The sequence below is a fragment of the Aspergillus caelatus genome (genome assembly GCF_009193585.1).
Source record: "Aspergillus caelatus strain CBS 763.97 unplaced genomic scaffold BDV27scaffold_8, whole genome shotgun sequence".
Lineage (NCBI taxonomy): Eukaryota > Fungi > Ascomycota > Eurotiomycetes > Eurotiales > Aspergillaceae > Aspergillus > Aspergillus caelatus.
The window spans coordinates 283,687-307,114 of record NW_022475271.1 but is presented as its reverse complement, the minus strand read 5'-3'; the positions used below and the strand labels follow the sequence as shown (position 1 = coordinate 307,114).

General features: G+C 49.1%; 7 protein-coding genes across 7 annotated transcripts; 5 read left to right on the top strand and 2 right to left on the bottom strand.

Annotated features, from left to right (window-relative positions):
• The first annotated feature begins 1,618 nt into the window (after window positions 1-1,618).
• Window positions 1,619-4,127, top strand: ugp1 (UTP glucose-1-phosphate uridylyltransferase). Its single transcript, XM_032065077.1, has 2 exons — window positions 1,619-1,760; window positions 2,374-4,127. Exons 1-2 carry the CDS (start codon window positions 1,659-1,661, stop codon window positions 3,835-3,837), a joined length of 1,566 nt encoding a protein of 521 aa, XP_031932961.1. The 5' UTR covers window positions 1,619-1,658; the 3' UTR covers window positions 3,838-4,127.
• A 246-nt stretch (window positions 4,128-4,373) lies between these two features.
• Window positions 4,374-7,593, top strand: BDV27DRAFT_120319 (Zn(II)2Cys6 transcription factor). Its single transcript, XM_032065076.1, has 6 exons — window positions 4,374-5,048; window positions 5,231-5,830; window positions 5,880-6,031; window positions 6,090-6,266; window positions 6,315-6,659; window positions 6,812-7,593. Exons 1-6 carry the CDS (start codon window positions 4,764-4,766, stop codon window positions 7,458-7,460), a joined length of 2,208 nt encoding a protein of 735 aa, XP_031932960.1. The 5' UTR covers window positions 4,374-4,763; the 3' UTR covers window positions 7,461-7,593.
• Window positions 7,594-7,731: 138 nt separating this feature from the next.
• On the top strand, window positions 7,732-10,564 carry BDV27DRAFT_120316 (transcription factor). Its single transcript, XM_032065075.1, has 3 exons — window positions 7,732-8,395; window positions 8,474-9,168; window positions 9,218-10,564. Exons 1-3 carry the CDS (start codon window positions 7,865-7,867, stop codon window positions 10,380-10,382), a joined length of 2,391 nt encoding a protein of 796 aa, XP_031932959.1. The 5' UTR covers window positions 7,732-7,864; the 3' UTR covers window positions 10,383-10,564.
• Window positions 10,565-11,304: 740 nt separating this feature from the next.
• On the bottom strand, window positions 11,305-13,483 carry BDV27DRAFT_140970 (uncharacterized protein; the record flags this gene model as incomplete). The annotated part of the gene is made up of 2 exons (XM_032069759.1): window positions 11,305-11,739; window positions 11,780-13,483. 2 exons carry the CDS (start codon window positions 13,481-13,483, stop codon window positions 11,305-11,307), a joined length of 2,139 nt encoding a protein of 712 aa, XP_031932958.1.
• Window positions 13,484-15,171: 1,688 nt separating this feature from the next.
• Window positions 15,172-16,935, bottom strand: BDV27DRAFT_120311 (TDT family transporter). Its single transcript, XM_032065074.1, has 5 exons — window positions 16,656-16,935; window positions 16,232-16,600; window positions 15,880-16,176; window positions 15,545-15,830; window positions 15,172-15,491 (listed from the first exon to the last, which is right to left on the bottom strand). Exons 1-5 carry the CDS (start codon window positions 16,742-16,744, stop codon window positions 15,345-15,347), a joined length of 1,188 nt encoding a protein of 395 aa, XP_031932957.1. The 5' UTR covers window positions 16,745-16,935; the 3' UTR covers window positions 15,172-15,344.
• Window positions 16,936-19,397: 2,462 nt separating this feature from the next.
• BDV27DRAFT_140968 (RGase A) lies at window positions 19,398-21,038 on the top strand (the record flags this gene model as incomplete). Its single annotated transcript, XM_032069758.1, has 4 exons — window positions 19,398-20,027; window positions 20,136-20,174; window positions 20,231-20,436; window positions 20,480-21,038. The coding sequence occupies 4 exons, from the start codon at window positions 19,398-19,400 to the stop codon at window positions 21,036-21,038; spliced, it is 1,434 nt and encodes a 477-aa protein (XP_031932956.1).
• A 37-nt stretch (window positions 21,039-21,075) lies between these two features.
• Window positions 21,076-23,327, top strand: BDV27DRAFT_120309 (putative sugar transporter). Its single transcript, XM_032065073.1, has 3 exons — window positions 21,076-21,254; window positions 21,314-21,399; window positions 21,544-23,327. The coding sequence occupies exons 2-3, from the start codon at window positions 21,331-21,333 to the stop codon at window positions 23,116-23,118; spliced, it is 1,644 nt and encodes a 547-aa protein (XP_031932955.1). The 5' UTR covers window positions 21,076-21,254; window positions 21,314-21,330; the 3' UTR covers window positions 23,119-23,327.
• Window positions 23,328-23,428: the final 101 nt, after the last annotated feature.

The following is a 23,428-nucleotide window of genomic DNA, read 5'->3' as shown; positions in this document are numbered from 1 at the left end:
GGTATCCTGCATGTCGACTGAGACTTTGAGCGACGACTAGACCGAAAAGAGCGTGGCGATTCATGAGTTGGTGGCCGTGTGATCCGTTGGTGGGATCGCAGTTGATAGCGCTTTTTAGATAGGGAACAGAAACCGGATGGAAATGATCGGACCTACCATTGGACTGTCCGGAGTGCATCCGTCAATAGTGCGTAAAACGGGTTCAAGAACTAGGCCGGTGTTCGGGATGTCTCAAGTTTTCACTCTCTCTTTCTCTCTCTGCTGCGACTTTACTTAGTCGGCGTACGGGACGTATCGAGAGGGAATTGGACAATTGTATGGGATAGAGTAGGGCACGGAGCACCATGACCGCTCCTGAGTGGCTGAAGTTTCTCGAAAGTGCTCGTGCTCCCTCCTATCATATGGCGAGATTATATGGAACAGACGAGGAAGTTTCGATGGGCAACTTGCAAGGTTAATTAATATTACGATGGCTCAAAAAGTGACGAGGCAGTGGGGAACTCTCAAGATTACTCTTTAGACATTAGTAAATTCGAACCCTGAGAAAAGGGGGTTATGCTCGGTCTAGAATAAGGAGAGTCCCAATGTCAGATGACGATGGATGACGACCTTTACCTTTTTTCGCTTTGGATCTACCAACATCAGCTGCAGATGTACATATTATAGGTATTAGGATGTTGTAGTACGGAGTAGTATACTTTACTACAGTACACTTACCGGTCATCTTTAGTCGGTCTCTGTTTACTCCTCTCTCTCAAGTTGACTTGGTAATTCTCAACAGTGTACGGAGTAGTTGCCGTCAGTCTTGGTATTTGACGTACGGATGATGCTAAGAATAGGTAAAGGTATCACGCTTGGCAGACCAAAAAAACAAGAATGTGTCTGCATTTACTGGTTTCGTATGGTCAGTGGACCGTCACCGCCTCCCAGATTCTAGTGGTGGGCTGGTAACGGCTATGTATTAATACCGTTTTGGTCCCCTTGAATTGCGAACCCCACTTCGTTCCCCCTCCTCTTGCTGTAAAAAGCGATAAAAATAAAATCATATTAAAAATAATAATAATAATAATAATAATAACCATAACAAAGGGGAGAGCCTAAGGTACCAAACCAACCAAATAGGAACAGTATTAAGCTTCTTCTTTCTCCTTGTTTTGCTTGCTTTGAATCTTCTTCTCTCTCTTCCTTTATTTGTCCAACTATCCTTTTGCTTCTTCTCACCCCCTCCATCCTTGCTATCATTATCATCCACGTAAGTACTTCCCCCTCTCCCCTCCGGCCTTGTCGCACCATTTGCCGATGGGAACAAGTACCAATGACGGCACCTGGTTGAAACCCATTCATTCCTCTCCTCCGAAAGGATCGACGCTCTCTGGCGTGGCAACAGAACCCTCCTCGGGGTCCCCAATGGTCCGCTTAAATCAAGTGTCGTGTCCTCTTGGCTCGTCCTTCCCTTTGTGTTCATTCTTGCTTGCTCTTCACGCCCACTCTCAAGCTTTCTGAAGCTCCATTAAAGCTAACCCCAACGGTGTTGGCTGTAACAGAAGTCATTCCGTCGCCTCTTTAACTCGAGCACTCCCGCCATAGTCCTCTGGCTCTTACCTTTTTTTTTTTTTTTTTTTTTTTGATCGAAGACCTCTCCCCGCATAACACACATAATGGCAGCCAAAGCTTTGCCTACCCACCTCAGAGCTCCGGCCACGGAAACCTCCAACGCTGGCTCTTTCGGCAAGCACCACGGAAAGTCTCAGTCTCACATGGTAAGTCTTGTGGATTTCATGGTACTCGTTCTACAGTTGCGATTGCGAATGTTGGCCCGTGGTTTCCTGAATTGTATGCACACTTGTTGCTGGGGTGCGTACCTGCAGAATACTGCGGGGAAGGACCCAGGGACGCAGAGATCGGTTTGCTCTCAAGCAACTAGAGGTCTGCCTTGCCTTGTCCCTTGACCATATGGGCATTTGAAAGTGTCTTGAATAGTGGCCTGCATGGACTAGGCATACTTAGCATCGCATATCCCTACTACTCTAAAAGCACGCATTCCCTTCGCACAGTTTCCCACTCAAAGAAAGCATACATTACATTTTGCCGTGTTACCGTGCTGAAAATCTTCAATACTCATTCTGCGCTCCCTGAAACGTATATCGGATTCCCCTGAACAGTTATTTGAAATATTCGATCCTATCACTCCTGTTTTGCGACCTTCTCTTCATCCAAGACATCAGTTTCTATAGCTATTTTTACTTCTGGAGCACCTCCACACTGAGGATTGTTTTTTGGAATTTACAAGCCGTTTTGTTTTGTTTTGACATCCACCGAATTCCTGTCATGCCGTGGTTTAAGACTTGCATGCTAATTGGCCGATTTCCTCAGGCGTTCGAGAATGCCTCGACCAGCGTTGCTGCTTCCCAGATGCGTAATGCTCTGAATGCCCTCTCAGAGACCGTCCCTGACTCTCAGGAGCGCAAGCGCTTCGAGGCCGAAATGGACAACTTCTTCGCCCTCTTCCGCAGATTCCTGAACGACAAGGCTAAGGGTAACGAAGTGAACTGGGATCGCATTGCTCCTCCCCAGCCTTCCCAGGTCGTTAACTACGAGAGCTTGGGCAGCGAGGCTTCGGTTGAGTTCCTGAACAAGTTGGCTGTCGTTAAGCTGAACGGTGGCCTGGGTACTTCCATGGGTTGCGTTGGCCCCAAGTCGGTCATTGAGGTCCGTGAGGGCATGTCATTCTTGGATCTGTCCGTTCGCCAGATCGAGCACCTGAACCGCACCTTCAACGTCAATGTTCCCTTCGTCCTGATGAACTCCTTCAACACCGACCAGGACACTCAGTCCATCATCAAGAAATACCAGGGCCACAACGTTGACATCCTCACCTTCAACCAGTCTCGCTACCCTCGTATCATCAAGGACTCTCTTCTCCCCGCTCCCAAGAGCTTTGATGCTCCTCTGCAGGACTGGTACCCCCCTGGCCATGGTGATGTTTTTGAGTCCCTGTACAACTCTGGCACTCTCGATAAGCTCTTGGAGCGTGGTGTGGAGTACATCTTCTTGTCCAACGCCGACAACTTGGGAGCGGTGGTCGACCTTCGCATCTTGCAGCACATGGTTGATACCGAGTCTGAGTACATCATGGAGTTGACCGATAAGACCAAGGCCGATGTGAAGGGTGGTACTATCATCGATTACGAGGGCAAGGCTCGTCTTCTAGAAATCGCTCAGGTTCCTAAGGAGCACGTCAACGAGTTCAAGTCCATCAAAAAGTTCAAGTACTTCAACACCAACAACATCTGGATGAGCCTCCGCGCTATCAAGCGTGTCGTTGAGGAGAATGAGCTCGAGATGGAGATCATCGCCAACGAGAAGTCGATCCCCGCTGACAAGAAGGGCGATGCCGACCAGGCCATCTATCAGCTTGAGACCGCTGTTGGTGCCGCTATCCGTCACTTCAAGAACGGCCACGGTGTCAATGTCCCTCGTCGCCGCTTCCTGCCCGTGAAGACATGCTCCGATCTCTTGCTGGTCAAGTCGGATCTTTACCGTCTGGAACACGGCCAGTTGGTCATGGACCCCAACCGCTTCGGCGGTGTTCCTGTCATCAAGCTTGGATCCGACTTCAAGAAGGTTTCCGACTTCCAGAAGCACATTCCTAGCATCCCCCGTATCGTTGAGCTCGACCACCTGACGATCACCGGTGCCGTCAACCTGGGCCGTAATGTTACTCTGAAGGGCACAGTCATCATTGTCGCCACGGAGGGTAGCACTATCGATGTGCCTCCTGGCTCGGTACTGGAGAATTGTGTCGTCCAGGGAAGCTTGCGTATCCTGGAGCATTAGTTTACACATTTGACTGCCTTCGGCTTGCACCATTCTCCGTTTGCCCTTCCCTGAGCTGGTACAGAAGGAGGTGCTTGCGAGGCCGGATAGATCTGTTTTAGAAGCGGGGGTTTCTTACCTTATGTGGATTTTGGGTCTGATTAACATATATCCTGTGTTGATTGAACGTCTGGGAGGCGCATTCGTGGCAACGGTTTCGATTGGGGTGTGCAGCAAAACTTAGTTTAGTATTGTCCATAATCTTTTATTATCTTCTAACTACTAGTTCTATTTGACTTTGTCTGGACAGAGCATTTCCTTTTGATTTCCTTGATTTCTAACGAAGTCATTCCTGGCCCGATGGGATACCAGAGGATCTACCTAACCGCACAGCGTGTCTCATCCGCGTAAGCAAAGACCCTGGATACTTAGAATCGAGGACAATTTCCTGGTTCGGTGGCCCCTCGACTTAACTCAAAAAACCTACTCGGCCTCTTTCTGGCAACACATGATTGCTCGAGTCCCCATTCGGGACCCCCATCACGTGCCAAATCGCGGGACTATCTTCCGGGTTTTTTGCCGTTTCCAGCTCTCCCAGTCAACCCGCTATGGCTTCAGGAACGAGGAGAAAAGCTGTAAAGGAGTTCCGAGGTCCTTTTCATGAACCTGGTCTTCTGACCTACCGATTTGTAAGATGTGGTTGCTGTAGCACCTGACGTGGCCATGGATGCCATAGGGTTCGGACACGGTTTCCTGTTGCCATAACCAGAATCGCCCTACGCCTCTAACGTTTTCCTGTACGTCATGCATAGGCAACTCAGGCTCAATACAAGCAAGAAGGAGGGGCTTATTGACTCGTGTTTTGCGGAGCCTTGGAGCCGTCCTCTTGTTCTGGACTCCTCTTCACATGGCAGACTTTACTGTGTTTCTTAGTATAAGACTCATTGATGTTCAACCATTCGCCTTCACCACACTCTATTCAATTGCTTTGTGGGTCCCTGGCGAGTGGTTGGCGAACGAGTTGGACTGGCTGTGTTTATTTATTGTATGCTTTCGCCGCCACTATGAGCGAACCGTCAGCGCACCGTCAAATTGCCCCGGGACCTTCTTTGAAATCTGAATTGCCCCCGGGCGATAGTCCGCCTGGAGAAAACTACCGGACCACGCCGATGGATCCTTCAAAGAAGCGGGTGTCTATGGCCTGCTTGGCTTGTAAAAAGTCCAAGCGGAAAGTATGTTGTTGACTTTACTTGCGCATGATCTTGCAGCATGAATGTCTCCCCGATCCTTTCTGCTTTCGTCTTTCATTCCCTTTTTCTTATATTAGCAACACTGATAGGTTTCCATTTTCGCCACTCTTCCCTTCCTAATCAAGAAATGGAATTGAGTTTGCTACTGACAGATGGTGACCTAGTGCTCTGGGGTACCTCCGTGTGACAATTGTCGGGCCTTCAATCGACAGTGCATCTTCGATGAAACCCTAGATCAACGCCGGCGAGTAGCCGCTAAACGTACCGCAGATGAGCTCAGCTATCACCGAGACATGCTCAATGACCTCCTGAGGGTGATGCGAGCGGATGATCAATCGTTTGGCCTTAGACTCTTGGACATCATTCGAAGAGATGCCACCGCGGAGGAGATGCGTGGATTTATCGACGAGGCGCTGGCCCAGATGGAGGGGACGGACAGTGCGGACGAGGTCACTGTCCGCAAGCTAGAGGATGTTCGACGGGTGATCAATGCCGAGGGCGCCGGGCCGTCCTTTCGTCCAAAGGTCATGGACATTCATTACTTATGCGATGAGGTGCCCTTCCGAGTTCCCGCAAAGCCATGGACTACAGTTACTGAGGATGCAGATCTTGTATCGCACTTAATATCCCTGTACTTCACCTGGGACTTCCCGTTTCATGCCTTTCTCGATCGTGACGTGTTCCTACGAGACATGGCCAGAGGCGACCTCAATTCGGAGTGTTGTAGTCCATTTCTGGTCAACGCACTTCTTGCAAATGCATGCGTATGTAATAGGCCCGTCCCTTCTGTGGATACATACTGATTCCATGTAGCATTTTTCGGACTACTCAGAGGCATACGTGGATCCGGGCGATATTGTAACCAAGGGCGCTGATTTTCTCGCCGAGGCTGAACGGCTAAGGGACGAGGAGCCCGCAAAGCTGAGTCTCGCGTTCCTACAAGGTACCCTTCTGTTATATGAAAGGTTTGCAGTCAACTCATACGCTATGTTCATTGGCGCTTGCTATTTAACATCTACAAAGGTATTCCATATCAGGACACAATGACCTCGGTTACAAGATGCTCCATCAAGCGATATGGACGGGCGAATCACTAGGGTTAATAGGCCCTAAAGTCTTCAAGTTCAGCTCTGGACAGCTCACGGATGATATGGATGTTTCTATCAAGCGGACCTCCTGGGGCTTGTTTCATATAGATACGTAAGTCATCCTATCCCTACAGAAGGGTAACTCTTATCCTGTGACTAGTGTCGTCCACACCGACTTCTTAAGACCAAGTTTAATTGACAAAGTCAACCTGGAGCGGCCTGACAGAGCTCGAATGGATGAAACGGCTCTGTGGGTTCCCTATCCTTCCCATCGCGCTCCGCGGCCGTCCCTTCTTAGTCAGTACTTTGACGAGTCATACAACCTGTGTGGAATTGCCCGTGATATTTCACGGCAACTGTATGCGATCAACGGGTCCTCTCTCTCCGCATATCATCAACGTCGCACTAAGGAGGCACTGTATGAAAGGCTTCGTCGGTGGCATCAGGGGTTACCGGATACTTTCAACCCAGACCACAAACCACCCCCATATATCATATTACTAAGGTACGCCTCTCTTTACGCTTATATTTTTCGTCGAAGGTACTGAGCACGGAAAATTCTCTCTCACGCTTGTCAACATTCCCCGTATATCCTTAATGATGAAGCCCATGTTACCTCCCCCCTCTCTACCATATCAATGCTAATTATTATATCAGGATGAGGTATCATACTTTGACCATCAATCTATTTTCGTGGAGGCCCGAGGATGATGTGTCAAGTATCGATTCCGAGGCTCCTAAAACGCCCGAGAGCCCACCCGGGCTTAGCCCACCACGTTCGAAGTTCGATGCTTTGGAGAATATCCTTTCTTCGGCGCGTGCAATTTCCGCTTTGACACGTCTGTATCGACGGGAATATGGCATGAGTCGTGCACACCACTTTGCGCTTTATGCCATCAATCTGGCTCTGTTTACGATGCTAGATCATAACAGTTTTGACATTTTGGATCAAGACTTCCTTTCGCTGACGAGCGCCTTCATAAGCCTAGCCAGCCGTTCTCAGCTAGGAAGAAATCTATTCCATCTGTTCCGACAGTCTGTTCTAACCAAAGGCCAGGGGCAGCGGGCATCAAGCTCGAGTACTGTCAATGATGAACTGAAGGCTTTATTCACTGAAGATATATCATCACCATCACGATGGGATGGTTACGCTAAGGGATTGGAGAAGTTGAATGAGGATGAGCGGTACCATGGTATTCCGGGAGAGGGAGATCACACACTCTTCGACATGCTCGATTGTTATGAGAGTCTGAGCTTAGGGAAAGATGAAGTAGCTCCGGAGAGGTACCGACCAGAAGCACAATAGATCCCAGCTTTGTGGTCGACCGGAGGGGGCGGGGAATGCCCAGACCAAAAACTACATATATCCTGTACTTGAAGTTTGCACAGTATCTACTAGCCTGTTTATTCATACCTTAACTATGAATATTCTCGTGTCAGCGTGTCTACTGCCGATATCACCTGTATAAGTAGTTGATTGCCCTCTTCCCGTGATCCTCGGGTGGTGACATCATTGGCTGTTCATCTCCCGTTGGACTACATCATCCTCTCTTCAAAGCTTATGGGTCGAGCCAGTCAAGGCCATTGCGGTCCGTGCCTTGTTACCGAGGACCTGAAAAGCCTTGCAGAGCGAAAGCTGCTCAGCTGTTGCCATGAGACAAATACACCCTTGCCGTTCATGGGTCATATCGGCCACTGTGTCATCTGGCAATGGAGAATAATCCTCAGCCGTATTATTACAATTTTCCGACCGGCGAGGAGAGCATTCGAGGCTCACTTGATCCCTCGGTGCCTCAGTCCTCAGACTGGCTTTGGGGCTCGGTGCCTGTCAGTCCTGGTAGCTTCCCGGTGATGAGCTTCAACCCGTACGCCATACCTCCATACACGGACCGACCTGCGCTTCCAAACCAGCAGTCGTCCAGATCTTCCTCTTCGCGAGAGATTCCAAAGGTGGCTATTCCGCGGACCGCAGGTATCAGTGGTCAGTCCCAGCGTCGCCGATCTGCGCGCGCTTGCGAACCTTGTCGTCAGCGGAAAATCAAGTGCGATGGAAACAAGCCGGCCTGTAAACAATGTGTGGAGCATAATGTGAGCTGTTCCTATTTAGATGTGAAACGAGTCCGAGATCAGAAACAGCTTGGGGTGCTAGCGAAGAAGGTCCAGCGTTATGAGAAGCTACTGGAAGGGATTGAGCCAGAAGTCGAAGGTGCTCTCGCAAGGCGGATCAGAAGATGCTTACAGGTTTGTAACACCGTCTGTGCGCCCCCGTCAACCTGTTGGCCTCGCTTGGGGAATAGGACAGTTTATTAATAAGTGCAGGGTTCTGAGGCATCGTCTGCAGATGATGACTCCGACTCAGGAGACGAAACTTCATCGATTGGATCCCTGGATGAGATTGACCTGATAGATGAGGATTTGAATCGGGATGAGAAGTCAGTAGCCATGGGATTCTTTGGAAAGAACTCCGAGATATCATGGATGCAGAGATTGGAGGATGAGGTTGAAGGTCGTAGTCAAGGCCTTGATGACTCGGGCATTGCACTGGATCAAGCTACTTCTACGCAGGAACAAAAGCATGATGTCCCCACCACAACAGTAAGCTATCATCTGGACGACCTTCAACTCCCATTAATGGATTGTGTGGATGCATACGCGCTGCCACCGAAAGAGCTAGCGGACCAGTTCTTTACCGCATTTATGGAGTCTGTGCATCCGGCATTTATGGTCATCCGGAAGAGTATCTTTACTGCGCAATATCGGCAATTCTTTAGCCAACCGTCGAATCCACCGCGGAGATGGCTTGCCATTTTGAATATGATCTTCGCTATTGGTTGTCGATATCAACATCTCGTGGACCACGCAGGGGACGAGGACTTGGATGATGTACTGTACCTGAACCGCGCTAGAAAGTTGGCATTGAGCGGAAATGTGCTCTTTGAACATGCAGACTTACAGCAAATCCAAGTGGAGTTTCTAGTGGCTTTATACTTGCTGTCAATGGGTCAAATTAATAGGTAGGTAGGAAGTCGATCTGCGAGGACGTGCGCATATTAACAGTTCTAGGTCTTTTAAATTCTCAAGTATGGCACTTCGATCAGCTTTATCACTTGGGATTAACCTTCGCTTGGTGGATGGTCGGACACACTACACGTCGAAAGAAGCACGAAGCCGCCTGTGGTGGTCTATCTATCTTCTTGAGCATCAGCTTACATCCGTCACGGGCCGAGTCTCTTGCGTCGGTGAGAACCTGAGCTCCACGCCACTTCCAGTGCCATTTGAGGAGGACGCTTTCGGTAAACCGGAGGTTCTTTCTCTTTTCCAGGATTCATCCATGCGTGAAAGCCACCTAAAGCTGACCCTACTCCAAACGGAAGAGGAGGCTCGATTCAGCGCCGAATGGCTACTGAATTGCGAGCCCACCCCATCTCTGTTTTTCTATTGCCTGGTGGACCTCACAAGCATAACTCAAGCCGTGATGAACAAAGTCTACAGCATCCAAGCTTTACGCGAGCCCAGTGGCAGGATTCACCACCGCATACGAAAATACGGCAAGACCCTGGAGACTTGGCTGTCCAAGCTTCCCCAGGCTTTTCGATTCACTAAGTCACATAGCGAACAATTCCACGCACCAGCAGTTGATGATCCCTTCCAGCGAGAGCGAATATGCCTTGCCTTCAACTTTTATAGCGCCAAGATTACACTCTGCCGGCCGTGCGTCACTCATGCCAATCTGAAAGGAAGCCCGTCCCAGTCAGCAAAGACCTCACATTCTGACTTCCGCAACGAGATGGCCCTCAGCTGTCTGCGCTCCGCCTGTTCCCTGACCTCCATCCTCCCCGAAAAACCTGATATTTATTGGTTGGCGCGCGTGTCTCCATGGTGGACGTTCCTCCATTACTTAATGCAAGCCAACACCGCTCTACTCCTCGGACTCTCCTGCTGGTCCATTACCGAGTTGCCCAAGACATCCAAGCACATTAGCCCAGCAACTCCACCTCTCAACCCACAAACCATGCTTGAAGCATGTAAAAAGGTTATCCGCTGGCTTCACACCATGAGCTACACCAATACTGCTGCACGACGTGCCTTTCTCTTCTGCGATAGCTTTATCCGTCGCATCGCGCCGAGTTTGGGCCTCGATCTTACCGGCCTCCCAGATGGGGCGTCCTTGCCTTCCAATAACAACTCTATCTGGATGATGACGGATGGACAGGAAGATATATGTTAAGCTTTATGTTCAGCGATTAAGTTGTTTGGATGTTGGAGTTGAATGTTGGGAAATGGACCCGTATTATTTTATTTTCATTTTTAGTTTCATTTCTTCTTTTGGCACGTGCCCATGACTTTATGAAACCTGTTCACTAAATTGTAGACCTGTGACTAATATCAATGTTAAACCTAAGTTGACTACTAGATTTGCCATGTTATGAACCGTGTAAAAATGAAAATGAGATCAAGCAATATAATTCCGAATCTCCCGTACACAGACCGAACACGTTTCACATACATCTCCAGTCAAACCCTACAGACACAGAATACATAGACAGTGATAGTAAAGATCCACTTGAGGTAAATTAAACTAACAATAAAACTAGCCAGCAAGTCAATACTCAACCAAGGCAAAACAGCTTAGAACAACCGGGAGGTTCGGGGCGGACAAAGTAAGTAAATACGTATAGCTGACGCTGAAGAAGAACCAGAACCAGTTGGGGGTAAAAAAAAAAAAAAAAAAAAGCCGAATTCAGAGAACAGTGCGGGAAAAGAAAAAAAAGATGAACTCGTAGCGGAAAGGAAATTAACTCGTTAACATTGATTGATGTGTGGGAGCATTGGCTTGATTGGTTGATAAAAGAAAATGAAACAAAACTAGAGTATGAATATGAATATGAATATATGAATATGAATGAAGAAACCATTGTCGTAGGTATGCTGGAAAAATAGAATGGAACAGATATAAACTGGAAACAAGAGATGAGAAGAAAGAAACATGTGTTGCTCTGAGAACTGTCGACAAACGGATAAACAGATTATGAGATGCGAGTAGTGATTATTTCCACGGGTTGAGGGCACGATTTACATCTGTGGCATGATATAGGCTCGTTTGCGCGGGTCATCGTCTAGAGACGGTGGCCCACGCTTTTGAGCTGGGTTTAGGGCCATTGGATCCGCTTGTGCATGCGGATGCTGGTGCACGTGTTGCACATGATGCGCGTGCTGAGCTTGAGGATGCTGGTGCTGATGCGCATGTGAAAGGGGATGGTGTTGATGCTGCTGTGGATGCGGATGGTGTTGCGGGTGGTGCTGATGGGCCATCTGGAGCTGGTGATGGTGGGCCTGCAACTGGGGCTGAACTTGCATAGTTGATTGGGCTTGGATCGGAGGCTGAGCTTGCATCTGATTTTGGGATGGTATCTGTGGTTGCACCTGCATTTGTGGTTGAGCCTGCAAATGAGGTTGAGCCTTTGGTTGAGGCTGGGGCTGGGGCTGGGGCTGGGGCTGGTGTTGGGGCTGGTGTTGGTGTTGATGATGTTGAACGTGGCCCTGGGCTTGCTGGGGCTGTGCTTGAGGTTGGGGTGGACCCTGGCCTGGTGTTGGAGGTTGCTGGCCTTGTGCCTTGGCTTGCGCTTCAGCTTCGGCTGCCGCCTGTCGAGCAGCGACATCAGCCTTACGAGGACGGCCACGAGGACGTCCTGTACCGGATGGTTTCGATGAGGCTGGTTTGCGGGGAGGCTTGGGCTTTGGCGGAGCATTGGGGTCAATCTCGGACTTGCGCGGACGGCCACGGCGTCTCTTCTGGGGCACTATGGTACCGTCTGCACTAAGGACGGTGCCAGGCGCGGCGGGTGGGGGAGCTTGAACTTGTCCTTGTACGCCTGGAGCTACGGCCGCTGCTGTAGCTGGGGCTTTAGCAGCCGAGGTCGGAGTAGCATTGTTGCCTTGTGCAGCGGCGGCAGCTGCCACTGCTTTGGATGGAGTCTTTCTAGGCTTCGGCGTCTTGCCTTCTTCTCCTGGGACTAAGGATTTGCGGGGACGACCTCGTTTTTTAGGAGTCCCGGTATTGTCTGCCGACACGGGTTTGTCTTGTGCTGGAGCTTGAGGTTGTCCCGGGATTTGCTGGGCCTGCTGTTGCTGTTGCTGTTGCTGCTGTTGCTGCTGGGCCTGGGCCTGGGCTTGTGCCTGAGCTTGCGCCTGTGCCTGTGCTTGCGCCTGTGCCTGTGCCTGAGCCTGGGCCTGTGCCTGAGCTTGAGCCTGAGCCTGAGCTTGCGCTTGCGCTTGAGCCTTGGCCTGCGCTTGGGCCTGGGCCTGGGCATGAGCCTGAGTCTGAGCATCTGTGGCGTATACAGCTGGCGGTTGACCATTCACTTGTTTAGTTGATATCGCAGGAGATACAGTCGCCTTAGTTTGCTTCGGACGTCGCTTAGTTTTAGTCTCTTCCGCTTCTGGCTCTTGGACTGCGAGCTCTGCACTTCCCCCCATGGTTGACGGCGTTGTCGACTGCGGTGGCCGTTGCTGGTGTTGTTGCGCTTGTTGCGCGTACTGTGCTTGTTGCTGCGGCTGATATTGGCGCTGCTGATAAGCTTGTTGGAACGGGTGCTGCTGGGCTTGTGATTGATACGGCGAGCGCTGGGCCTGCTGCGATTGGTACCGAGCATGCTGCTGATAGGACTGCTGTGCTTGCTGCTGCGCTTGTTGCTGGACCTGTTGTGCCTGTTGAGCTTGCTGTTGCTGGAAAGTTTGCTGCACTTGCTGCTGGTAAGGCGACTGTTGCGCTTGTGCTTGATACTGAGGCTGAGCCTGAGCCTGTTGGTAGGGAGACTGCTGGGCTTGCTGGTACTGTGCTTGCTGCTGCGGTTGATATTGAGCCTGCTGCGTTGCTTGATATTGCGCCTGCTGCTGTGCCGATTGATACTGCGGCTGTTGCTGTTGGTACTGATGCTGCTGCTGGGGCTGAGCCGCGGCCAACATGGGCGATGCCGTCGTGGGGGTTTGCGCCGGATGGGTATGCGTCGTCTGTCGGTGTTGATACTGCGTATGTTGCATGCGGTCTATTGACTGCTGCGGCGACGACAAGCCCATGGCATGCGCGTGCGGTGACATGGCTGCCTGAGCGTTCATGGCCGCCGCGGGGTGTCCGCGAAAACTAGCCATGGGATTCATATTTCTCTGCAAGGTCTGCAGCGACAGATAAGGGTCTTTTAACTGACCCACTGAGTCGGCACCTCGAGACAACAGATCGGATGAACCCTGGGGCGGGAAATGGCCAGGGAAGGAAGCAAAATTGCCGGCCGTGGGAATTCCCACTAGCGGCGCCGACGAGGACGGAGTCATCTTACGAAGATCTGGAGAATGAGCTGCCAGATCGGCTTGCTGTTGGCCGCGCAGAAGGGAATTGTTCCCGGCGATACCACTGTTATGGTGCTGATGCGTGGCAGCCGCAGCCGCAGCAGCGGCCCCCATCGACGGGGACTGGAGATGTTGCTGCTGCTGAGGATGAGCATTCTGCTGAGCTTGCCGTTGCTGGTGAAATGAATGACCCCCATATCCCATCATCTTGGCGGTGATATGAACCCAAGGAGGGTTGTATAATTTCCGCGCTATCTAAGTGCCTTGCTTTTCCTTTTTAGATGGACCGTCAGACTTTCAGATAGCAAACATGTGACCACCGCGTCCCGACGCGGTATGCACGGTGAACGGACACTCCCAATCGGTAATTGACGGCTGGAGAATTAAATTCAGATCCACCGTGAATCACAGGACGGTATCAGCTCGCAGCAATTGACCGAACTCTCCCAGAAAAAACGCGCGCGCACCTAGAGCGCGTATCAGTTGGGGAGGGAGATTTGCCGTGGAGTGTCGGCAATTTGCACCTGCGAAAATGATATGGGGGGATTGATTGGTGGCCTTAGGCTGAGATTCTACGGCAGACGGTTGGCTCCGTGGCGCAAGTCGTTGGGGAAGGCAGAAAAAATAAAATAATTCAAAAAAAAAAAAAGAGGGAAAAAATTATTAGAAAATTACCCCCCAAAAATAATACAAGGGGAGAAAAACCCACTGCGCCCGAACCACCTGCGAAGGTGTCTAAGGAACAGAGGACGAGCACACGATGATTCCCCAGGGAGAAATGGGATTCTTCCAACGTAAACTCGATAGAAAAGTTCAGCTATACTGGAATCTGGGGAAGAGCCAAGCGGATGATTTGTTTGGGATCGCAAGATCACTGGCGTGGTTCTTTTTTCGCCCTTTTTTCGATTTTTTTCGATTTTTGAATTTTGAATTTCCATTTTCTATTTTTTATTTTTTTAGCATCCCTCCGCATCACGTGACGAATGGCCAGCATGGCCATTCATCGCTCAGCCACACCACTCGATGGACTGTCGTCAAGACAAAAATACGAAAGGTGTGTCAGTTGAGGGCGGCGGAGGGAATGCGCGATATATCGGCCAGAAGAGGTGTCAGGGTCGAGATGAATATTTCTCTTTCTTTTCCCTTTCTCTCTTTTCGAAACAAAAAGATTTCCGGATGCAGAAAAGGGTTGTGGTCTGCACTAAAGAATAAGGTCCTATGGGCTAAAATCAAAAATTAAAATAAATCAATAAATTTTTTTTTATTATTTTTCATTTTTTATTATTTATTAAATACTGAAATATTAAAAATAAAATAAAACAATTCAAAATACACCCCCATATTATATCACTGACAGACCCTTTCCGCCTATAAGATCCGAATCTCTCATTTAAGCTTATATTAGCAAAAATGTCCGGTTCGATTGTGCATTTCTTTTTCGACTTTTTTCTTGCTTGGTTGAAGGTGGTTGAAGGCATCATCCACGATCCTCGAAACCTTCACCACCGCAACACACACACACACACACACACACACACAAAAAAAAAAATTAATAAAAATGAAATAAAATAAAAAGAATTCAATTCGAGAACCAGAATGTAACATCAATAAACCCAATCTTATCTTCCCCAGTAGGCTAATTTAATTTTATTTTTTACTTAAATGTGCATTAGGATTTATGAAATTATATATATTATTGAAATATTGCTACTGCCCACCAATTTCGCTAATTGAGTAATATACAACTTAAACCCACACCCTACCCCGATCGGGTGCCAAAAATATAAAATAAGATAAAAAATACTACAACCGATCCTACAAAAATACACTGTACACTATCGATCTATTATGCAGCCTTAGTCGTGTCTTTGTCCTCCTCTTTGAGTTTCAGGTTCGCCAAACACGGCGCAACAAACAGCTGTCCGGATACCACTCCCTTGAGCGTCCCAACGCTCACAACAACCCATAACACGACCACACAAAGCGATACAATCTATCAAATATTAGTGCGAAATTCACTGACAAGAAGCATAAATGAGACCATACCGTCCCGAGAATTTTAAAAAACTCTGACGGCAACTCTGTGCCCACTTCACAGGTACAGGTGGCGAAGACGCCCAGGGGAAAGGTGAACCCCCACCATCCGATGTTGAACGGAAAGCTCTTGCATCGAACAATGGATGCCAAGGCGAAGAAGAGCCAGACAAGTGCGAAGGCCCAGAGAATCAAAGCGATCAGGAAGCCTACCGTGTAGAAGACGTCGCCCGATGATGTCTGAAGTGTGTGCGTTTGAGGGAAAATGGTCTGTGCCGCTTTACCTAGTTTCAAAATCCTACCAACGTTACTATCTCATGTATTATGCTGGGGAGAAGTGCCCTTACCCAAAACCGCCTTGGCTTAATGGGCCTAGAGGCAAGAAAACGCTGACGATCACCGCCTTGGGCGGAATCTTATACAGAGTCAGTCGCTGTAGGTAGATCACCATGACCATCATGGCCAGTGGAAGTCCAATACCCCACAGGACATACGAAACGATCACAGTCCAGAGCGCATGCTGCGGATTGGAGAGAACACCCGCCACGATGCCGCCGGATGATCCGGCAACGACACAGCTGACAATTGGGAGGAGCCAAACCGCGGTCATGGAGGAGAGTTGCGTTTCGCCTCCATGGGCCATCCTAGGATGCATTTAGTGTAATCCAACTTGCTATTGGGAGGGAACATGTAACGTACAATAAAAATGGCAGTGAGAGAGCGGTAATGACTGAGAGGACGGCATCAAATATCCACATCCCCCAGGCGAAGTTCTTGGCCCATTCACCCCAAGCGGGGACGCAGACGAAACAAAACATATTGACGATAGTGGCAAAGCCCATTGGAAATGTCCCGAGGAACATAGACTGAACCGGATGGGTAATCATCACCGTGAAAATCTCCGGGTACAACGAGTACCTGAGGACGGTGATGATACATCCTATCGCGAAGAGAAGAATGTTGAAGGCGAAGATCACAACAGAGATCCAGTAGAGCCATTCGCCGTTATAGGGTAGGGTATTTAGTAGGATTGACACAATGCCCGTGCCCATCGTGACTGAAAACCACCTGTATCCAAGGTTTAACAAGAATGTTCTCCCTACGGAAAGGGTTCAGGGCTTACGAAGGGGTGAAATTGCGAACAACCCTCCTCCAGCCCATATCATGTTTCGTGAGCTGGGGTTGGCTTAAACTTCCGTTTGCACTATCCATGACTCGATTTGTCGATGTTCAGTGAGCTGGTTGATGTCTAGGTGAAGGTTGCCGGAGAGTTTTATGGACTCGGGAGACATCCGTTGCCACCCGTTCGTTGCCTAAAATAATCATTGACATTGGACCTTTCGACGCCTGTCATCTCTATAGAGTTATGTACAGATTAGGTATATGCCCCGTTTTTACCTCTACAGCTTAGTTTGTGAGTCATTGCTATTCACTCTTGGATTTCTATATGATAATCTTATCCGAGACATAACAACTCGGCCGAGAGCATAGGCGATGGTTGCGGGAACCACGAAAAGAGGTCAAACCAAAGAGAAAGAATAATCTTTAAATGTAAGCAATAAGGGAGGGTATCTATAAAATAGGATCTTATGTGTAGTCAGTTTGTTTCTTGGGTTTGTATTTCCTTTCAACCTTTGGTGCATGTCTACTCGCTGAAAGATGATGTATAGGACCATAGGGACACGCACTAAGCCAATGAGAAGAGAAAGACGTACCTAGAGGAGCCACTACTTTTTCAGAATCTCCTAGCCTCAATTTAAACAGTTACCCTGACGTGTAGTGAGATTGACTTAGCCACCTTGATTGATGACGCACAGGCTATACTCAGCTGAGGGAAGCCTCACCTTCCACTATGAGCTGCCAGTTAGCTGCCGGCAAATGGATTTTGATTATCACTATTTCTTTCTCTCTTTCCACAGAATAACGACATGTTCAACAGTATGATCAACATTGGCCAAATGGCATGCTTCCGCTTATGGCTTCGCTCAGTATCCTTTTCGTCATAATAGAAAATAGAGGCCTCTTGGGGTTGTGCAGCAACATCAACTTAAGAAGCCCTTCTTAAAGTCTCGGTTGCTACCGTTCCCGTAAAGTCCCTCTTCTCCTGTAAGCTTAGCTTGACATTATGAGCCACGACTTCTCAAGGAGTGTTGTGTTGTGTTCCCTAGAGTGTGGATTAGCGTCAGGCGCTCAGGTTCCAGCAAAACCTGCAGGAGTATAAACCCCCCCCTTCTTTTCTTTCATCAATATCTTCCCTCTTCCTGTGTACATTTCTTAACATATGAAATATGTTTAGTTAACATATCCTGTTAATCTGCCCATCTACTGTTATTGCAACGAAATATGACCGTGTACCCTCAGACGAGGTTCATCTCTTTACCCTTTGATTGAGTGATAACCAGACATATACGCATATACAAATCCCCGGGAGAGGTGTTTTATGAGGTGTATAATATTGCACTCATATGTGAGGAGTTAGGACGGGGTTTTGCCTATGAGATCTAAAGGGTCTGAAGGATCTGAATCTCACCAATAAGTTATTGCCCACTGCGAGACTTGACGATCGCTTCAATGAGATTATATAGTTCCAAGTGCTCAGATATAGAGTGCTTCACACGCCTCAAACAGATCATATTCCCGTGTCATATTATCTCCTCCTGATCAGCTAAAGATGCCGCTCAAGCTCTTAGTTCTTCGCTAGTTAGAATCACGAGTAATTGCCATGCTGTCTCGTCAAACAACATAACCATATTCTCAGGGGAAGATGTTGAATGGCTGATGCACTTCACGCAACAGGATAACAGCAGACTCTCACTTTTGTAACATGTTTATCAGATACTATGATTTGCCGAAGCCAATGGATACACCATGGCATTCCAAGTAGTGATGACTGAGTCCAGATCTAACTGAGAAGCTTAGCTTGGGAAAAAGGTAGAACGCGGGATATTGGCATGTACTTTTGTAAATTTTGGGTAAACGTAAAGGGTCCTAAGGATTCTTGGTGAGATTGTTGTGGGTAAAAAGGGTAAAGCTAATTAGCTCGTTCTATGAATTTGTGATAACCATGAATTCACTGTTCTTGGATAACACCGAAACCGAGCCTTAGTAGGTCACGAGACATGTTTACGGAGTAGAAGATAGTCTCTCTGCAAGCCTTTGAATGAGAGAGCGAACAGAGATCGTTAGTTGACCGTTGCTTAATCTCGCTTACAGATCGCTGATGAATCCACCACTCAATCTACATACATAGCAGAGGTACTATACTATGTCTAGATCTAACCGATGGAGACTACCCCTTTATGATCCATGGGCTCTGCATCCAATATAGTTCTCGGTCCGATTTTACTGTGTCAAACTCCCGCTGATCGGCCCATTTGACACGACGAACAGCCGCGTGCGCGTCAGCTCCGACATGATCATCGCCCCGATACCCTAAGAGAAGCAGTGAAGGATCCACCTCCTTTATCCACCAACGGCATCAATATCGGCAGTGATAATCAACACCTCTGAAAGCCCTTGGTTTTGCCATGAATCATGTACCCAAGGCTAAGCATTCTCAAACGCATCCTATTGTTTCATATAAACGAGTATTTCGCGTTCTCGATGTCAGACGAGAGATGATCCGTCACAATAGGGGATAAGCTCCAAACATTTACTCTGATCTTGTACCGTTTAATACCCCGTTGCATGATTTTAAGGATCTCTATGGGGCTGTCAGGAGTAGTGACCTTGTAGGATTATATCTGTACATACAGGGGGCTGGGATGGTATTTGAAGTCGATAGCACCCGTGTCGCATCTAATAAGCCCGCCTCGTCGTGTCAGAGCCAAAGAACCAAACAGAACAGAGTCCAAAAATCGTCACAATGCACTCTCTATCGCTTATCTCTCTCGCCCTCCTCTCCCCGTTGCTGGTCAACGCCCAACTCTCAGGCCATGTCGGCCCCGTGACCTCCTCTAGCTCCAAAGCGAGCACCAAGACCTGTAACGTTCAAGACTACGGCGCCAAAGCCGACAAGGAGACCGACATTGGCTCTGCCATTGAGAAGGCATGGGACGACTGTGCCGAGGGTGGAGTAGTCTACATCCCATCGGGCGAATATGCTATGTCTTCCAGGCTGAAGCTGTCCGGGGGCAAAGCCTCCGCGATCCAGCTAGACGGCATGATCTACCGCGCTGGCAGTGATGGCGGCAACCTGTTCATGATTGAACATTCATCGGACTTTGAATTCTTCAGCAGTACATCCCAGGGTGCGATTCAGGGATTGGGATACGAATTTCACAAGGATGGAAGTCTAGACGGACCCCGGTTGTTGCGGTTCTATGATGTGACAGACTTCTCGGTCCATGATGTTGCACTTGTTGACTCTCCAGCTTTCCATCTGTCTTTGGATACGTGTAAGAATGCAGAGCTCTATAATATGGCCATTCGAGGTGGTGATTCCGGTGGTTTGGACGGGGTTGATGTTTGGAGTGAGAATGTTTGGGTCCATGATGTATGTTCTTATTTCCTACTTCTTTTTCTCTCTTCCCTTTGGTGCGTCTTCGTCCATCTCGTTTCGGACGATTTCTTTGAAACTGCGGCTAATGGTATATGCGTTTAGGTTGAGGTGACGAACAAGGATGAATGTGTCACAGTCAAGGTTGGTTTTCCCTGCATCATTCGGCACAACAGCTTACATCACTGACAGAATTACAGAGTCCCGCGAAGAACATCCTGATCGAGAATATCTACTGTAACTGGAGCGGAGGTTGTGCGATGGGATCGCTGGGTGTGGACACCAACATCAGCGACGTGGTGTACCGTAACATCTACACCTGGAAATCTAACCAGATGTACATGATTAAGAGTAACGGCGGTAGTGGAAGTGTCTCGAATGTGGTATTGGAGAACTTTATCGGGATGTTTTACGCCCCTTCTCATACCGGCAGAGCCACATACTAATAGTAATGGCTGGGATGTCCTAGGTCATGGTAATGCCTACTCCTTGGACATTGACAGTGAATGGAGCAGCATGAGCACTGTATCAGGAGACGGTGTGCAGCTGAACAATATCACCGTGCGCAACTGGAAGGGGACCGAGGAAGACGGTGCGGCAAGAGGGCCGATTAAGATCGTGTGTGCTGAAAAGGCACCTTGTACTGATATCACTATTGATGACTTTGCACTGTGGACGGAATCGGGCGATGAACAGGCCTACAGCTGTGCGAATGGCTTTGGAAGTGGATTTTGTCTGCAGGATGGTGATGGAACGTCTACTTATAGCACAACTATCACTGAAACCGCGGCTCCGACGGGATACGATGCAAGCAGCATGTCAAATGATTTGAGCACCGCATTCGGAACGGACGCTTCGATCCCGATCCCGACTATCCCCACGTCGTTTTTCCCTGGTGCCACGCCCTACAGTGCCCTGGCGGGGGCTGCCTCAGGCAGCGGCAGTGCCGCCAAAGCCACATCATCCGCCACGGTGTCTCGTTCCCGCCACCGTCGCGGGTCCCATTAATTAATTAATTATTAATTAACTTAACTCAGTGTTCGGTGGAGATTCACTCTTTTGCGGGGACGATAGTCAACTCGACTCTCTTTCTTAGTTGCTTTAATCCATTAGTACTTTGTACTTCTTCAATGTGAATTCGATCCATGTGGAGTCTATCAAAACATCTCCGTGCTTTATTGCTCTCTTTCCCTCCTTAAGTCTGACTACTGAACCGTCACCGATGTAGCCCACCTCATTTCCAGGTTGACATTGCAATGCAACTCCGGCTGATGAAAGAGTAGCATCCAATCCACTGTGAATGATACCATCGAAGCGGCTGATTTCGTCATTTAATACTACACCAACCAAGATGCGTCTTCAAAATAACGTGAGTCGTGCATTTTACTTTGTAGACAGAACCCTTTGTACCCAGCATTGTCCTCCTCCCTCTCATCTCCATGTACTCGCCCTTTTTTTTTTTTTAAGGGCGATTGCTTGCCCGAGTGACTTGCCTTGCTCATTCGACTTTTAGAGATCGATGATAGACTATACACCCCTCCCCACAATGGACGACTCTACGCCCAAAGCCGACGAACCCGACCCTCCCTCTTCGCCGCGGCCACCGTCGTACGATGGCGCTGCGACGTCCACTTACCGAGCCAACGCCGATGTACTGAACCAAGCCCTCCAGGATATCGGAATGGGCCGATATCAGTGGCAGCTATTCGCCGTCATCGGATTTGGTTGGGCCAGTGATAATTTGTGGCCGATCGTCACCTCACTCATTCTCGTGCCTATATCTTACGAATTTAACGTCGCTCAACCGCCTCTGTTGACTCTCGCCCAGAATATCGGACTGTTGATCGGGGCGCTCTTCTGGGGTTTCAGCTGCGACTTTTTCGGGCGACGATGGGCTTTCAATCTCACAATCGGCATCACCGCCGTCTTTGGCCTGGCAGCTGCCGGGTCACCTACATTCGCGGCGGTTGGCGTCTTTGCGGCTTTATGGTCGGTCGGCGTGGGCGGAAACTTGCCGGTGGATTCGGCCATTTTTCTCGAGTTCTTGCCGGGATCACACCAGTACTTGCTGACCGTCTTGTCCGTTAACTGGGCCCTGGCACAGCTGCTGGCAAACTTGATTGCATGGCCGCTACTGGGCAATCTGACCTGTGCGTCGGCAGAAACTTGCACCAGGGACAACAACATGGGTTGGCGGTATTTCCTCATCACCATGGGCGGGCTGGCCCTTCTCATGTGTATCGTCCGCTGCCTCTTCTTCACACTTTACGAGTCCCCGAAGTACCTCATGGGCAAGGGTCGCAATCACGAAGCTGTGACTGTAGTCCATGAGGTTGCTCGCCGCAACGGAAAAACATCTGATCTGTCGCTAGAGAATCTGGATGAACTAATAACCCTCGAAGATGAGCAGCATGTCCCGCGCCAGGGCCTCAGTACATCCGATCAGATGCGCATACTGATGGAACCCCTCAGCTTTTCGCACGTTAGAGCACTCTTTAACACACCGCTGCGTGCCTGGTCTACTGGCTTGATGATCTTAATCTGGACTCTCATTGGACTCGGCTTCCCCCTCTATAATGCCTTCCTGCCCTACCTCCAACAAACTAGGGGCGTCCAATTCGGCGACGGCTCCACCTACACCACCTACCGCAACTCTCTCATCATCGCGGCTGTCGGCGTTCCCGGTAGTCTCGTCGGTGGCGCTATGGTTGAACTCCCCCGTCTGGGCCGGAAGGGAACCCTCACCTTCGCTGCCATCGCGACAGGGACGTTTCTCCTGGCGTCGACGACGGCGTCAACCTCGGAAGCACTTCTCGGCTGGAATTGCGCTTACAGCTTCACAAGTAGTCTGCTATACGCCGTGCTGTACGCATACACCCCGGAGATGTTCGAAACCAAAGACCGTGGAACGGGCAATGCATTAGTTAGTGCCGCGAACCGCGTGGGAGGCATTCTGGCCCCCATTATCGCCATATTCGCTACCGTACAGACGACCAGCCCGGTGTACGTGAGTGGAGTGTTGTTCTTAGTTGCAGGATTCTTGGTGTTGCTTATTCCCTATGAAACGCGAGGGAAGTCGAGTTTATAGATTTTTTTTTCTCGTTCATCTAACCCTTGTTGAACGTGAATGTTGAATTTTCGGGACAATCGGTCAGTTATAGAGGCCGATCGCCACATATATAAGGTATTTTTTCTCATGATGGATAGTTAATAATGCCTACACTCGGATTTCGTGAGATATTTTTAACCAGGTAGATTCATTCCAAGCGCTATAAAATGAAACAGAGACCTTGTCCCACTATAACTACAATAGTTGTCCTTGTTCTGAAGATGATGAACCTTTCACTATCTAGAATACACAAGCCTCACAAGTGAATCACTAGCTGGGAAGTGAATAC